We start from the raw sequence: 18668 nt of genomic DNA, 5'->3' as shown, positions 1-18668 counted from the left end.
TTTTTTAATAAAATCCCGTTTATTTAATTTACCTTCGTATAATTCCATTAGGTATATTTCTATAACGAAACCGCAGCTGCAGAGGTAACCTGAGTTCCTGGAGAAACTAAATTAAATTTATTCTAGTTTTTTATTTATTATTTATACATTTCGTTTTTTATTTGTAGCAAACAGAAATTCATAAAGACCTGTAAAATTTTCTACTAATCAAAACTTTGATGATGAAAGTGTTACGCGAAAAAGTTTTTTATTAAATAACCATCAAACATAAGTCTAACCAATTTTTACTTACAAACATCTTGGAAACCATTGATTAATATTTCAAGTTTATACATATAGAGTCAAATGTGGACGACAGAGAAAAAACATTTCACGGGATTTTTTTAAAATAATTACGTCAATTAGGACTTCTAACTAGGAACGTTAATGAAAATATCTTTTTATGGTTGCGAAAATTTTAGCTGTGTTAGTAGGTGTATTATAATGATAATGATAATTTGAGTTTTATTGAAATGGTTTATTCAACCGCTTATGCTACAATTATACTTCGATTATTTGTTCTCTGTTAATAATTCATTCATTCTACTTTCTTGGTATAATCATTTTAAGAATTAGAGCTATTTTTATATTTAAAATATCATTTATCTGACGTCCCTGATGATCTAATCGATAAGGCATTAGTGAACAAAAAAAAGGAAAGACAAAGGAATAAAATTTGTAGTTGCTTTGGATAAATAACTAACTCTGCTATAACTGTATTTTAAATTTTCATAACAAGTACGAACTGAAATTAGTTTCATTAATTTTTCCGAATAATGTTTTTAATTATTTTTATTGATTTTTGATATTATTTAAATGATTTATAATTAATTCGACATCTAATAAAGAAACTAATAATGATTCCGATCCTATTTGTTACTAATACAGATGTATATAAACGAAAGGGCCATATTTCGAGGGACAATAAACTGGAGGGAAATCGTAAAAATGTAAGTGAATATATCCTAAATTAGTTCATGTATTCTGTTTGTCAAAAAGCAATAAATTTTAAATTTAATAAAAACGCTACAAATTTATGCATCAATCCAATATGTTTTTTAAAGTGAAACAATTTTATTTAACTTCGTAAAAATGATACTAACTTTAGATAAAATCGTTATAAATTAATCAATGATCTATTGATTTAAACATTTCTTTGGCTTTCTAGTTGATGTAGCTTACTTTACGATTAATTGAAAGTCACATATTTTTTGGAGCAGTGAGAATCGTATCGTACATTTTCATACATCACTGGACAAACTGAACCTGCAATAATAGAAAAAATGTTCATCGACATCCACATTCTACAACAACCATATCCTTGTAAGCGTACCGGTAGGTTAGAACGCCATTTGTATCTACATACAAAATCGATATTGAGTCCAATATTGTTGGAACACAGCACGACCTGGATACCTTTGACGGAGCTACGCTGTGGAGGAGGGCTTGAACTATGGCATGTTTGGTGGGATTCAAATGTTCTGCAACGGGATAGAAGCACCTTCCTTGACACTGATATGCCTAAAAAATATTTACAGGGCGAGTCGGAATAATAAAATTAAACTCCAGAAATGGAATCTACATGTCAAAATAATAAGAAAAAACTCAAATGTTGTTATGCGAATAAACGTTGTAGGTACACTTCATTTTTGAACCAGTCCCATAAACAGTAATCTAGTGCTGTGAGGTCTGGAGATCTTGGAGGTCAACTGGAAACCTCTCGTTCAAATGTAGCTTTACAAATATCCTAGTTTGAACGTGGAACATGACATAGTCGTAACGTAATTTTAAATTTTTAAAATTTGTATTTACGTTATAACTTAAAAATAAATAAAAATTACATAACTTTTGAGTTTTTTCTTATTATTTTGACGTGTAGAATCCATTCCTGGAGTTTGTGTAATTTTTTACGCACCACTTTTACTAATTAAACACTGCAAAGCTCAATTGGCAGTTTATCAATAACTTAAATTGTTAAGCGTTGTGGCAACGTCAGTCTTTTATTTGCCATGGTAAACAGATTTTTATAATTTTTGGCCAAATAACTTAAAGTGCAGAGTAATTTTCAAACTCAATTTACTCGAAAACCATTGGAAATATCGATTTGGACAAAGATAATATTTTTTACGTAAAATTGTTAAGATTTTATAAATCTGTAAAGAAAATTGTAAAAAAATTGAAATAAAAAAAATTACGGGCCGAAAACCCCCTTCACCAACCTAAATGGGACGCATATGATTTGCATGTCTAAAAACGGAGTAGCCCATGTTATTTAACGTAAAAAGGTATGTAAGACCCATAGATTTTTTTCTATTTATTTGCGACCGTTTTGTCAATAACAGAAAAAAAAACAGCTTTGTTTGAGCCCTTTTAAGGGCATATAACTTCCTAAGGGTGCGTTTTAGGGCACATGTTAATAGGAACTTTTTGGCTTATTTTAATGAGTTATAATCGCAGCAGAAGTTTGGAATCCTATTTTAGAAACACCCTGTATATAAACGGTCGCGCCAAAGTGTATGGGTATTTTTTTAAGGTTAACGTGTTATTTGTTCTTGTGAATTGTCAGTGTTGTCAAAGTTGTAAAGTCGTTGTTGAAAAATTATGTTAAATAAAGGAAATTCGGTACAAATTGGTGTCAGATGTGGGATACATTGACATTATTACTTCATCCTGTCCAGTAGATACTTATGTCTTCTTCCATTTGTCTTAAATCCATTAACACGCCATCAACAATATTGGCTAATTGTAATTCTGCTTAGTGTACTTCAATGACGGGTAATGTCTCACCTTCTACAGTACAACTTCTTTTTTGTTGGACCGATTTTGCAGTGGTTAAGAACATCCTGCTTCACAATTATGTGATAAGAATCAGTATCTAATACTATATAACAATTCCGGATAGGCCCCCCCATGCCCCTTCAATCTGGCTGATTTTAGTTTCCCTAATCTTCCTTTACTACTTTCTGAACAGGGGTTGCGTTTGTCTTTGAGACACCTCAATTTAATATGGCCTTTCTCGCCACAATTCCAACATTCAAATGCCTGTCGGCAGACCCATCGTTTATTTGATTTTTTATTTCGACCAACATCCTCTACATTGTACTTTTTTTATTTTGTAGAGTATTTGAAACACACTGGTTGCTTACTGGTTTCTTGTTATCCTGGTCCTTGGTGGTTATATGTTCCTCTCTGGTTTGATAATGCCTTGTTGAAGTAAGTTATTACTCTTTCCTCTCCATCCTGGATTTGCGATAAGACACCTCCGATTCCAGTATTGCTAGCATCCGCATCAACTATGAATTCCTCACGAGGTCATGGTTAGGCTAATATCGGTGGTGAATAAAGAGCTTCTTTGAGTTTTTCAAATGCCTGCTGATACTTTGGAGTCCAATCGTAGAGTTGGTCATTTTCAGTGAGTCAGTGTAATGGTCTAAAAAAAATCATCTGCAAAACGAGCACAGACCTAGGAAGCCCATTAATTGATGTACGTTTATTTTCGTACAGCTTCAGTTCTCATCGGATTAGTCTTAACATCATCTACTGATATAGCATGACTCAAGTATTCGACTTGTCTTTGAAAAGAGCAGCACTTGTCAGGATTCAATTTTAGAATAGCTTCTTTAATTGTCTTTAAGACGTTCTCAATGTTCTTCGCGTGTTCTTCAAACGTCTTACCCAATATAATGACGTTATCGAGGTATACAAGACAGGTTTTCCAGGTAAATCCTTGTAATACGGTCTTCATGATGATCTCAAAAGCGGCTGGAGCATTGTAGAGGACAAACGGCATGACACTGTACCACAAATCTGGTCGCGTAGAGGAAATAGTGTCCTCTTTGTCTTTGAATCGATTTCTACTTGCTCTGTAATAACTACCCTTAAGGTCCAACGTAGAAAATCAATTTGAATTTGCCAGGGTGTCTATAGTGACATCGATTCTAGGTAGAGGATAACTGTCTCTTTGTTATGTCATTTACATTTATGAAGTCAACACAAAATCTGTTAGAACCATCTTTCTTGGTTACTAACACTACTGATGAACTCCATGGGCTATTCGATGGTTCGATTATACCTTGATGTTCCATGTTCTTTAGAAAATCGTCCACTTCCTCTTGTTTGTCCAATGGAATTCTTGGTCTTTGCTTAATGGGCGCATGATCACAATGCCGCTTGTTCAAAAGCGGCAAATTACAAATTTCTTTACAACAAAAAGTAGTTTGAGTTTCAAACTAAGTTCATTTTATAGAAAATCTGCGTTATTTGTGCATTAATACATATTTAGACAAATTGTGTAATAAAATCTACAAAAATGTATTACTAGTTGCCTATTTGCTATAGAACCCTCTTAACACCACAGAAGGCATGATTTTGAAAATTTTCACCCTAATTTATATGTTTTATATGATTTCACTGATTTATGTAAAACGAAACTAAATAAAACCAATTTTTCAGTTAATTAAATTAATAACATTACATTGGTAACAAAATTGTACAAATTTGTAACCCAAATTCCTAAATCATTTTTGCTGTGTTCAGTATCTATATTAATCAAAATAAGGTTTAATTTTATATAACATTCTATAAAAATACAGGTCCGTCCTTTTATAATAACGGAAAAATTGAATATTTGGTATATAATTTTTGAGCCTGTTAAGTACAAACTGTGAGCATTTTTTGATCTTTTTTCGTGACAAAATTTAAGAGTTCATCTACTATAACAAAAAATTTATGAAAAAATATGTACTAAGGTGTTTATTTAGAGTATGGTAGTAAATGTTAATTGAGATAGAGATAACTATAAATCTCCATATATAAATTTTTATATTGCAATTTAAATTTCTTTATGATACATGAGTATTTCTAACCAAATATCGTTTACATTTTTGGGCTATACCTTGGTATATGCATACTTACATCATAACCACTGGGCTGGACAATCCAGACATCGTAATTTATCTCAGAAAAGTCTATATACAAAGGTTTCCTTCTACAAGTATTCCTACTTTTCCTAACCTTTTTTACAGGCACCCTTTTATTAGAAAATTCGTCGTCCCATAATCTATTAGTTTCCTCTTCATAATCGTCTTCCAAACTTCTCTTCTTCCTGTTTTTCTTAATGTTTAACAATTTCTTGTTACTATCAGTACCTTCTTTCATGGAAGAATAGGAGAGTAACAGAACAGGATAGTCGTGCTCGAAATCCTCTTGTATCGGCATGAGAGAGAGTTTTAAATTTTTTGTAATACTCGGAAAGAACGCACATATCGAAATTACTATTTTCAAGACTTTGCTTTTGGAATTGGTTTGATAAATTTTATTTACGGGGGCTGTGACATCAAACGACACCCATGTGTTGTTTACGTGATGAATCTGAGTTTCTTGGTGGTGAAATAATTTTTTAATTTGATCGTCATAAACTGATACTTTCAGTATCTTTCTTACACCTAAACAATGAAAACATAACAATTTTAAAATTTTTGGATCTCAGTTTTCATATCACAGACAGCATAAAAAATATTTCAAATTGTATGTTATAAAATTGCTATTTCGCCTATCAGAGACAGAGGTACGCCGCACTGAAAATTTGATAGTACAGTAATGGATTTTTCTCTAAGAGGTTTCATATTAACTGTATAGGAAAGTAAGTAATTTTTATTTCTAATAGTAATATTTTTATTCATTCAACACGAAGTACGATCATGCGGTTAAAGATGGACGATAATATCTTCCAAATGGTCGGCTCTGCTTTTAATGGAAATTCTAATTCTTTTTAGGAAATTTAACATAATTTTTTCGCATAATTACGGACCTATTTCGCTAATTACAGTTCAGATATCGTCTGAGCGCTTCAATCGTTTCTGAAGCATACACCTTATCCCAGAGAAAGAAATCCGGCGATGTCACTTCACATGATCTAGGCGGCGAATTGATGTCTCCATGACGCGAAATTGCACATCTTGGAAACTGCTCGCGCAGTGAGGCTATCGTTTCACAGCTTGTATGGCTCGTAGGCATGTTATGCTGAAAATAAACGTCTTCCGTATTCAGTTTTTCAATCGAAGACCCAAAAAGTCAGTCAGCATATTTCGGTACCGCAATTCATTGACTGTAGCTTCATTTTCGGTAGAATACGGCCCCATAAACCGCGGCTCTAGAAACCGTACCCAAACAGTCAGTCAGTTCTTGTGGATGGAGAGGATGTCTAACTATCACTTTTGGATTTTAGAGCCCCAGGTAGGATAAATTTGGTTATTGATGTAACTTGTAAGTGGAAATGGCCCCCACAGCTAAAAATACATTTCTAACGTTCCCTCAGCAAACAGACGTATTGCATGGTCCGTCGACCTGAAATTTTGCGTTAATTGGACATTGTAAGAATGCAAGCCTAGATCTTTATACAAAATGTCTTGCATGCTGACTTGTGAAATACTGTGAACGTTTTGTAGTAGACAAAACAGGATTTTTTTTCATTTAAGCTGACGAACCGAGCGCGAGTTGGGTTCTTAACATCAGTAATCTATACGTTCATATTTAGCAACTTAATTTACAATTGCTATATGCAGATGCATTTCTGCGACCAAACTTGGATTTTTCGAACTGTCTCCGTGAAATTTTCGCCATAATTATTGTAATCAACTTTTATTACTTCTAAGCGTTGCTGAAAGGAATATTGATCCAATCGCGTTGTTTATAACTAACAGCTGCAAAATATGGCAGTTACATTTGTCACAAACAAATAATGGTATGCAATTTAAAATGAAACCTCTTAATGGAAGAGCTGTCATATTCGTATGGAGAAATAGAAATCAAGTAAAATGGAAACAGTGATATTTGTCATTACGTTGAACTTGCAATATAAACATGGCTCCTAAGTATTTGTTTCTGAGCTAGCAATGTTATTCAATCCAATTTGAAATACTTTTGAAATATTATTTTCTTCTCAGTAAACGTACCTTTTTCGTCATCAGTGTTAACATCTAACAGAGTGAGAATTTTTAATTCTGCTCTTATAAACTTCTCGTCATCGTTCGTTGTTGGAAGATCGAAAATTAGTAGATGATTGTCTGACAGTTCCTCTAAAATCTCGTTTCCATAGATTGGCCCTAAAATGTAATGGAGAAAATTGACTAATGAACAATAGAGCCATAAATTAAATTTCATTATCGAGTCGCTTTCTGTTTTCTCAGTTTCACTCGAAACTTCAATAATAATATTGCTTTTATTAATTATTTTACAACTGACTTTCGCTTATGTTCCTATATTTCGTGTAGTAGTCTACTTTTTATACAGGGTGATTCAGTCATAGTAATTAATTTTAATCACATATTCGGAAGACTTAATAAAGACAGAAAATCGGAAAAAAAAATTTTACCCGACTTTTAAAAATGAAGGAAATCAACCCATAACTCCCGCTAAGAAGGCGGCCTTGCCAGATGCCCGGATGCTCCGAAAATTTTGTAACGTAATGTCACGAACAAATCGTCAGCTGAAGCGAACAGCGTTGCCAAGTTCATATCATAATCTGTGTTCACATTTAATTCATCCGCGTTAGTATACGGATACATATGTATGAAACCAATAAAATGCAAGTAAATAAAGGATCATGCTGCATTTTATTATAACTAATTTTAATAATTTAGTGCAAAATGTTTTAACAAGCCTGACTTCTCGAAGTCAACTTTCGTTAAAAGAAAATAAATAAAGCAGAGGTTTGTAGGCACACTGTATTTTATCAAATAAAAAAGGTCGGCACACTAAATACCCGAATATACAAAATACACTACACACGGTTACAAAACCATTACCTAACAATTTAAAGCGTTTATTCAAATCTACCACCCTCCATATCTCCCGCATTTTTCCCGCAAAGGAGTTAACATAACACATTTTCAAAAAGTTCAAGCTTTAGAAGCAGCTGATTTCCCCAATCGTCTTGAATTTTGCAATTGGTTCCTAAGTGCAGCAGAACTTTATTAACAAAGTGCTCTGGACGGATGAATGCTGTTTTACTCGTGCTGGCATTTTAAACAGGTAAAAAACATAAGTATTGCTTTCTCAAAAACAATAAGTGCCTACCTAGGTTACACCAAAGTTTAGATTTACACTAAAGTTTACATTTATTATGTAAACTTTGGTTATACGCAACTGCATATTGAATAATAAATTGAAATACTAAAACTGTGTATTATTTAACATAATAAATTATAAAACGTGAAAACGTTAATAATATTAAAAATGATAAATTGTAATAACCGTACATTGGAAAACAATCATCCGTATTCATTACATTGTTTGCAGCCGTGTGACTCTGTTTGCCACGGCACTCTATCTGGCTCCTGGACTATTTGTACACGTGCAAATTAAAAAGTGGGTCATTGACCTACACGGTCCGTAAAAAAGGATCGTGGTTGACCTAGATACAGGTTAATCTAGGTCGGAATCACGTACCGAGTTGTTTACTTGTCTCCGTCCTATTGTTTTTTTATCTTCTATAACAGTCAGTATTTAAATACTACATACATTTCACCCTCTCTTTATAATTTATCTAGTGAGTGTTGGTTTTTTATATCATTATTTTTGTAATGAAATTGAAATGGTTGTGAAATGAAATTTAAATTACTTGAACTCTTGGAGTTTTGTAACTTCAATATTAAATTTTATTTAAAGTGAGACAGAGCTAATTTCTTTGCAGCCATAATAGTCACATTTGGTCAGATGAAAACCCGCACACTACTCGTCGGTTTAGCTTTCATAGGAGATTCGGTGTCGATGTATTATGGGCAGGAGTATATGGCGATCGTTTAATGGGCCGCATTTTCTACCTGAACATCGGAATGGGCCGCGTTACTTTCAATTTTTAGTAGAATTGTTTGAAAACCTTCCCCTTCAGATGCTACGGGATATGTGGTATATGCACGACGGAGATCCGGCCCATTTTGCTCGCGATGTCCGTGGATTTTTAGACGATCAATGTCCCAATCGGTGGATAGGGAGATGAGGGCCCATAATCCTATGGACTTTTGTATATGGGGTTATATGAAATCTGTCGTGTATCACACCGAGGTAGAGAATGTAGAGCAGTTGCGGAATCGTATCGAAGATGCCGCTGAAGAAATACGTAACAACCCTGGTTTATTCCATCGCATCCGCCGCTCATCTATCCAACGTGTACACTTGTGCATAGACGGTAACGGTAATGTATTTGAACATTTGCTGTAAGCCCGAAGGCTTACAGCAAATTAAAAAATTAACATTATGATGTTAATAAAAACTGATTTTTGGCAAGGCATGCTCAGACCTCCTCGAGGTTCTTGCTGGGCAACAATAACAATTTAATATGTTGATTGCATAATTATAAAAAATAATTTATAGCATTTTAAATTATTATTGGCTGACGTGAGCAAACCGTTTATTTATTGTCTTTATATGTGCGAAAATATATAAATATGGCAACATTGCATCTAGGTCGCTTTGTTCATATCGTAGCCGGCTGACGTCAGCCGGTCAGTAACAGCCTGAAAAGGGGGTTAAATAATGATTTGAAAAAAAATTTTTTCAGCTTAAATATGCATTTAATTTTTTTTTTAATCACGCCTTCGTATTATACTCATTTTTCTCTATCTGCTAAAGAATTATGCTCCTAATCCTTTTAAATACATACATGGTGTATCAATGAGATGACATTGCTATCTCGAAAACCATGTAATGAGGAATGATAGATAATTAAATTGAGGCAAACTTATGTAAATTAGTGAGCAATAACTGCACAGAGACAAAACGAAAATATCAATTTGGTTAAAAAAAATTTAAATTTTCAATTATGTATCTGAGTTTATTTGAAGTTTTACACCGAAGAGAAAATCCATTCTTTTCATTTTTCTTCTCTATTTTTTAGCGACCATCATCTGTCTCAATTTTTTAAATAAAAACTTATTAATATTTTTATGCCATTGGATTCCACATTTTTTCGAGTCTATAGTTGTGTTTTACTATTTAGTGACGTTTCGAGTCAGCATTAGTACCTATCTGTCTTGTTTACAAATGTTGATATTTGCTTGTTGGCTATTAAATTTGTTAAAAATCTCATACTTTATCAAAAAAATTAACATTTTATGGAAATTTCAATATCGGAATAAAATTTGTAGCGCGGCACTTTTTTAAATGTTTTACTCCAATAGGGTTGTTGACCAAATTTCAAAAAGTAGATAATATAATTCTACATGTACCTACTAACTAGTGTGTATACACAATTAGAGATTGAGGAATGCGTCAGAACAGTTTTAAAATAATTATTTAAAACTTATTTTTTTATAATACTTCAAAACGGCTGTAACGTCATAAGGGGCTCCTTACAGTGAAATTATGTGTAAATGATTGCGTAAAGGAAAAAAATTGGAAGAAGAAGAAGCTCTGTCAACACTGTCAGTAGTGTCTGTCAGTCTGTCAGTGACACTGTCGCATAAATATTTTCAAGTCTACGAGTTATTTTCCTTAATCTTCGAATTCCTTTATCAAGTAAAATTATTATTTAGTAATAATCATTTAATATCTTCCCTTTGAATTAAAGCAGAATGTGTGAAAGGGAATTTGTGAAAGCTACTTCGTAAATTTTACCAAAAATTGATATTTTTATGATCATGAATTGAATTTTTAAAAAGACACGACCGTTTTAATATTGGCGAAATCAGAGGTATAAAAGGAGTCAGGTAAGGATCAACATATTTAATGAATGATTTTATTGTGTTTATTTATATAAAATACCCATTTATTTATGGAAAATTATAGTGCAGTTCGGGAGTCTTATGGAGATAATGCAGTTGGCTATGAGGAATGTGGAATGTGGAACAAAATACCACATAAATTTTGTTGAATCCATTACAATCAGGTAATTAATAATAACTATCACAAATATTCTTAATTGACAGACTGCTGTCACTAGTGTCACTTTTGTTTAAAAAACAGGAAACCGGGCAACAGTGTTTGATGGACAATTTTGACATATTTTCTTCTTCAAAATTATGCAATAGGATCGCTACTAGCTTCTTGTTCAATTGCCCCTTCTGACGTCAGGCTAGTTTTTAAGTAACCCAAAAATTCATAAATGATTTTGTCATATATTTAAAATTTTACTATACAGGCAGGTTCTTTTATATAAAATCTTTGTATCAGTAACAATTTCTGTATGGTTTGTTTTTATAGTCAACAACCCTATTGTGTACATTTTGCACAATGAAAAGAAAAGGAGAATTTTTTTCTGTAAATCATCGCCTATTCCTAACGATTTTTTAAATTTAGTTTTACTATTTTACCTAACTATAAATAAATAGAATGACAATGGCATACGTGGCGCTAGCGTTGGAACATATTCTAAAAATTTGCTCTATTTAAAAGCCTTTATTTAGTATGGGTTCCACGATAACCGTATGCCCTTTAGGAAATCAAAAGTTCATGATAAAACAGTCATTTTGCAATCTTAATTTAATTTGGCATTATCATTGTCAAACCCGTGCAATATACAATACAATCATACAGGTGTGAACTTAATTAGACCTTCGGAAACCGTATGCCCTTTGGAAATTGTACACTTTATGCCAAAAGCCATTGAATATCGAATACATGTAACTATCATCTACAGATGCAATATTTATTTACACTCTTAAGGGCGTCACCCGACCCTTCGGTTCCACTCTGCCCGTATGTCGATGGTTTTCCGATTAATTGTTGTTGCTAAAATACCGTTTAGTATGCTCGGCATACGTGTAAATATAAGCTTTGTTCGCGGAGCCGCTGAAGCCAGTTCGGGACCAGTCAGAAGCAATCGCCTAGCCACTTCCTTTATGCTATGCTTGTGGGAGATAGCACAGAAAGCAGCCGGATGACTGCCTCTGACCGATTCCGAACCAATTTGACAGGCTCCCCGAACAAAGCTATAATTGTAAATCGCGATTTTTTTGCAATTAACAATTACCTTTACCGGTGCATGTTCTACTGTTACCGACTGATTGTACTTCTTCATTGGTCACAGCATGCGCATAATTAACGATACATTGAAGAGGTACGTGGAGAAATCATTCGGCTATTTTGCAGCGGGCTGACGGGCTATATTTCTGTCGTGAAAAGAAGCCTTTTTACATGTATATGATAAAAATATCTAATTAAAAAAAAAGTAAAAAATATTAAATTTTTCCCATATCTATTTTAACTTTATCTTAATATAAATATAACCTTCTTAAAATTTATTATTTTTCTGTTTGTTTGGTTTATGAAAGTAGGTACCTATCTAAGAATGAATAACTGAAAAAAATTTAAGTTCTTGTTCTTTAAGAAAAATGACACTAATGGCTTTTCTGATTCGAAATGTCACTAAAAAATAACAGAAGACATAACTGAATTCGAAGGAGAATGGGGGATAGGGTAAAACCGGGATAGATGCCGCAGCGGGGTAGATGCCTCATATTCTAAAAACCTAACTTCCCGAACTCGTGACTAAGAATTAATTGTTTAAGTAAGGTCCGCAGTCACCCCGCATCTCTGTTACCCTAGATAAATGATACTGTAGATAGCAAACTTGAACAGATTTCGTGGTCATCAACAGCGCTAACTGTTGACACTTTCTCCAACTTCTATTGCTTTCCTTTTCTAGGAATTATCGGTAATATAGTGAGTTAAATTACCTGTAGCCGGTAAAAGATGCAAGCGCCATCTAGTTGCACGCTCTACAACTATATACCTATCCAATATTTGTTTTAGGTACTCTGCCGCTGCTAAATTTAAAATTACATAACAAATCTCACCCTACACAGATCACTCAGAAATTGGTTTTGTAAAGTAATTTTCACGTAGATAATTTTTGTCACCATGAGAATATAAGTACATTTGATTAAAAGCATTAAAATCACTCAAGCATTAAAGACACTTTTAAATGCTCTAATAGTCTTCCTACTTAAAATAAGAAATAATTTTGATACTGTAACTTTTTAAAATGTTTGTTGAAAAAATTTCAAATTTCAGTACATATTTTAAAAAAAAAGTGGAAATGATTATAGAGTTTCAGTGCTTTCTATATTGTATTAGCTTTCACAGTGAATAAAAAAATATTACAAGTAAATAATTTTACTAAACCAATCTTTGATTAATTCTTGTAATAGAGATTTATTATGCAACTTTAAATTTTTCGTTGTGTTGATATCCATAAAAAAAACTACCTACCTCTGATCACATTTTTTATTAAAAAAAAACTAAAAAATAAAACATTTTATTGTTAATAAAAAAATGTGATTATGTGATTATCAGACATTATTATGTTATATAAATAAATGTTAATGAAATGTCTAGTAAAACACACTAAAAACACAAATAAAACACACAGCAACACTCGCCAAACCTAACCAACAATAAACATGAACAACATGAAATGATTCATAATTGCAATTGTCAAAATTTATTCTACAAAATTTTTGTGGCGACATCTATATACTCTTTCCCCAACTTGTATATCCATCTCAAGTCACGTGGTTCCCAGTTTCCCCATATCTTCAAGTATAAGTTCTCGGGCCCTGGCCCTGTCTGTTACCCACGGACAATCTTTCGGTGAGGACGCGTTTCGCTCGTGCGTGTAATTATCTCCGCGGTGAAATTCACGAACACGTCAAAGAATTAAAGGTTAGTATTTTGCTTTGTATAACTTTATAATTAGTAATAAATTCCGTTATATTTTTTATAACGTCAATATACTGGTTCATTGAGCCTGCATGTAGGTGTAAGTAGATGCTATTTTGTTTATAATTTATTTAAAAAAATACTCGGGCATCAATCCCTATGACAAAGGATAGTTACCCTGATTTTTCGAAGTATAGATGCCCCTAAGGGCACCTATCCCTCTATAAGCCATATATGAAGTAAGTATATATTTTTAAAATATTTTAGTGTCTGTTATATTTTTTATGTATTTACGTATATTTATATTTGGACTTTTTACTGATTTTAGCAGAACTATGCCACGAAAATATAAAAAAAGGAAGGAGTGCGAGCTCGAGTATGTTCTTGGACTACAAAAAACCTACAGTCAGCTTTCGATGAAATAGACAAAAAAACCATGGGGATAAACGAAATATCCCGACAATTTGGGATTAATTTTATTTTAATATATAAAAAGTATGATTGTGCAATGTGCATGTTGATACTTAATATGAATATTTTATAACAACAATTTAGAATTTATATTTTTGTTGAATAAATGCTTGTAAAATTTAATTTAACAAAAAAATATGATTATGCATGTTAAACTTAAGAATTTATATTTTAGTTAAACAAACGCTTTAAAAATTTAATTATGGTCATTTGTGTGATAATTAGAATTATGTTCTAATGATAACAATTAAAATATTTAAAAAAACACAAAATGTTTTTCATTATTATGACCCATGTTTCTTGGAGACAATTACTGTTTTAGAAGTAGAACTATCTAACATTTGGTTTGGTTATTTCGTTTACACGGTATAAAGGGCATCTATCCTTCTCAGTATTTTCATGGTGGGGCAACTATCCATACAGGTAGGCCATCCATCCTCAAAAAAAATGTTCCACGAAAAGCTAATTTCTGCAAAATCTGTATTTGATAGGTTAAAAAATAATAATAATAGTTCAACATAAAGGATTGAGAGCTACATTAATAGAAATTATTCGTATAAAATTAATATTTTTAAAATTAGGTGGCTATTTCAAAAAGTGGGGCATCTATCCCGGTTTTACCCTATATTGCGCAAAAATGCATGTATTTAAAAAAATTTAGCTGATGACAGTTGCTAAAAGACAAAATGTCATTCGGATAGAGGCAATAAAGTGATCTTAAGAAATTATTCTCTACTTGCCTCTTCGAGGATAGTCATTATTATTTATTTCGATTATTTCGATTTTTCTGCCAGAAATTATTGTTAATTAAATTACAGACCTTTAGCTCAACATAGACGTAGCAATATTATTGCATCCAATTCAAAGCAAATGTATAGTGGGGCCAGCTAAGAATTGTAACGATAAGATATCAGAAAAAAATATAAATGTTATTTAATAGTCCATTGAAATGCTACATTTTTTGGGCTTAGCGTGCAAAAGTCAGAGCACGCAATTTTACTTTTTAGGTGTCAAGAGGGGGTTAGTGTAAAATTAAATCCATGTTTGTGGGGTCGCAACCCTTGTGCATCGGCCGCCATCTTGTAAAAAGGGCTACGAATGGTTTTTATACTACTACTTACTATATCGGGAAAACTATTCGTCGCACAGAAAATTTGTAAATACATTTTTTGTTGCAAATTAAATTAGTCGTAGAACCAAAAATAACAAAGTTATTAACGAAAATAGATAAAAATTTGGTAACGAATTTTCTTTGGGTCGTTATAATTTTTTTTCTGGTCATTTTACAAAAAAATTACATCAGAGCATTTTGATAGAGGGGTTTTCAAGGAATAATTTCCATTACAAACTTTTTTCAAATTTTATTTATTTATTAGGGTTTTACAGCGATGCGAAACTTACACTATTCTCCAGTACTAGTAAATATACATTAATATAAATGTTTAGGCATAGTTTTCTCTCATCTTTCCATTAATTTTATAAGAAACATTTTAATAATTGACATTGCAATGTTGTTAATTAGTTATTGACTCTTTTCCCCACCCCCTACGAGGTAGAGTCTGGTGGCGCGTTTTTTACGTCGTATCCGTAGTAGGCAGAATCCACGGACATTTTCTAGCTGACATAATAATTAGTGTAATTAAAAATATCTAAATATATTTCCCAATCTACTGTGTCCTCAGTCTCTTTGTGGAATAACGCTGTTCCACTAGCTAACTCAGAACGTGTCTCCAGGGTTGTGAGAAATTTCATTTTACCGATGTTGTAAGCTGCTGAAGTCGTGTCACATCCTGAGAAGGCATGGAGAAACAACAGATTATCCACAATGACGTCTCCGTACATAAAACTTGACGGACAATATAATTGTTCGGCTGTACGTCCTTTTGATGGTTTAAAAAAAAATACATTTGAATGTGTTCTTCCAAATGCCGTGTGCAAGACAAGAATGTTGATATCTTCGGCGACAATAGTGACTGACTCGAACGATTGGGATGCAGTAAGAGTGAAGCGAACGATGAGGGTATCTTCATCTGATTCTGCTTGGTCGACACTGAAACCCATCTCTTGTCCACAAAATTCAAAATAGGGTCCACAAAACTCAAAATACTTTTCACAATTAAATACGTCACGCACGCACTTGGTAGCACAACTGGAAGAAAACTTTGAAGGACACCTCCTATGCCTATTCATTTCATATTAATGTATACTTACTAGTACTGGAGAATAGTGTAAGTTTCGCATCGCTGTAAAACCCTACTAAATAAATAAAATTTGAAAAAAGTTTGTAATGGAAATTATTCCTTGAAAACCCCTCCATCAAAATACTCTCATGTAATTTTTTTGTAAAATGACCAGAAAAAAGTTATAACGACCAAAAGAAAATTCGTTCACAAATTTTTATCTATTTTCGTTAATAACTTTGTTACTTTTAGTTTTACGACTAAAAGTTATTTGTAGAGAATTTAATTTGCAACAAAAAATGTATTTACAAATTTTCTGTGCGACGAATAGTTTACCCGATATAGTAAGTAGTATGTAGTATAAAAACCATTTGCAGCCCTTTTTACAAGATGGCGGCCGATGCACAAGGGTTGCGACCCCACAAACATGGATTTAACTTTACACTAACCCCTTCTTGACTTCCAAAAAATAAAATTGCGTACTCTGACTTTTGCAACCCCAAATGTAACTTTTCAATGGACTATAATTCATTAACTGAAATTGATTTAATTAAATGATTGTTAAACTCTACTCAATAAAGTTAGCTCTGCAATTTAAATAAACAAACAATTAAATATTTATTCCAAAAGAAATCGTGACAGGGCCTTTTTATAATTCACTATTTGTAATGCATATATTTTATGATTTTATTATCTGTAGTAGGGACTAAAATATTATTAAGTGATTTATTTGTATTAACATGGTTTCACCATTACAATTTTGCGTGTTTAACGAAAGAAAATTTAATCAGAACGAACGTGCGTTGACATAAGTGCATGTATTCATGCATTGGTCTTTTATGCTGGAATTTAAATATTCAACCAATAACTCATTTGATCCAGAACAATGCAAAATAAAATTTTTATTAATTATAATTTTTTGTTTTGTTTTTGTAAAAAAATAAGCTATAACAGTTGCTGTACCTACTAGTTAAATTTATGTATAACAAATGATTTTTAAAAGTAAAGCTCTGTTTTCTCTATGCTACTGCTGTTTAAGAACCTGTTAAGATGCGATGCTGCTTTTATGTTTAACCCTGCATTATCATTCGTTTTTGTTCTTCATTAGCCTATCAATATTAATATCCACTTTATTCATTATAAGAGAAGCACCGGAATGTGTATTTCTCTATACCATCATTTTGCAAAATTATTAAGAAAAAGTTTATATCCCTGGGCTTATAATAAACTACGTGTACCTACGCTATTAATACCTTAGCACTAACATTCATATCATTAATATTATTAAAAATATGAACAGATGCTACTCGTGTTTACAAATAGACAGTGTAAAGTAACCATCTTCGATGTGTAATAAATAATATGTTCTTTAAGCACGTATTTTTCCGATAATAAAGTTGCCAATTCATTATATCTAATGTGTTTCCTACAAAAACGACAATTCATTTTGTGATTTAGCTTTCGATAAAAATAGGAATATCAATAAATGCTGTTTCTTAGAAATCTAGAAAACTTTTGTCTTTAATTTTTTGTGTAGTCATTAATGTTATATGTGCATATAATTAATTTTCAACTGTGAGTTTGTAATAATTATAATAAGATAAAAAATATATTTGATCCAATTAATCACTATTAGGTACAATGTTAAGACATTGTACAAAGTAAATATTACTTATTTTTCTTAAGGAAAAAATTGCGTGTAGGTACCTTCATATTTTTTAACTAATTTAGTTTAGTTTAAGTAATTTATATAATTTGTAAATTTACATTGTTTTTCTCAAACGCAAAAAAAGAAAAAAAATGATTGTCTTTGTAAAATTTATTTTTTTCGGTAAAATGGGTGCAACAATACAAAAATATAAGGAAGTAATTTTAGGCGACTGCAAAAACAAAATGAGTAAAATCGTGCAAAACAAGTTTACGTTTTGAGATACAAAATGCTACATATGACAAGAAAAAATCTCTCCAGAACATTGACTTACTTCCTGAAAAATTTTAATAGTTACTTATGTTGCTAAGCCAAAAAGTTGCACTTTTATGGATGGGACTGCTCTTATCGGCTGAGGTATTAGTCTTTTCTAAATCATTGTCTATAGTTACTATGCTGTAAAAAGTGGTGCTTGGTGGAAATATTTAATGGAATAGTACAGAAAATTAAATCCGTCAAGTGTCCTAAAAATTGTTTTTTTTTATTTCGCCGTTAACCTTTCTATACAGATATATATTTACTAAATACAAATGGTCAAAAATGTATTTGTGATTGTTATAATTATTATAATATATTATATATAATTATATTATATTATTTATAATTATTAT

General features: G+C 32.0%; 1 protein-coding gene across 1 annotated transcript in view; it reads right to left on the bottom strand.

The window, feature by feature from the left end:
* Window positions 1–1326: 1326 nt before the first annotated feature.
* LOC108907233 (bone morphogenetic protein 10-like) overlaps window positions 1327–18668 on the bottom strand; it is a 19848-nt gene continuing 2506 nt past the window's right edge. Inside the window, exons 2-4 of the mRNA XM_018710813.1 lie at window positions 6993–7142; window positions 4954–5483; window positions 1327–1560 (exon numbers count right to left, since the gene is read on the bottom strand). Of these exons, the coding sequence (XP_018566329.1) occupies window positions 1327–1560; window positions 4954–5483; window positions 6993–7142 (914 nt within the window). The remainder of the gene's footprint in view (window positions 1561–4953; window positions 5484–6992; window positions 7143–18668) is intronic.

The sequence above is a fragment of the Anoplophora glabripennis genome, unplaced genomic scaffold, assembly GCF_000390285.2.
Source record: "Anoplophora glabripennis isolate ALB-LARVAE unplaced genomic scaffold, Agla_2.0 scaffold262, whole genome shotgun sequence".
Classification (NCBI taxonomy): domain Eukaryota; kingdom Metazoa; phylum Arthropoda; class Insecta; order Coleoptera; family Cerambycidae; genus Anoplophora; species Anoplophora glabripennis.
Note: the sequence above shows the minus strand (reverse complement) of the source record. Positions and strands in the feature narration are given on the sequence as shown.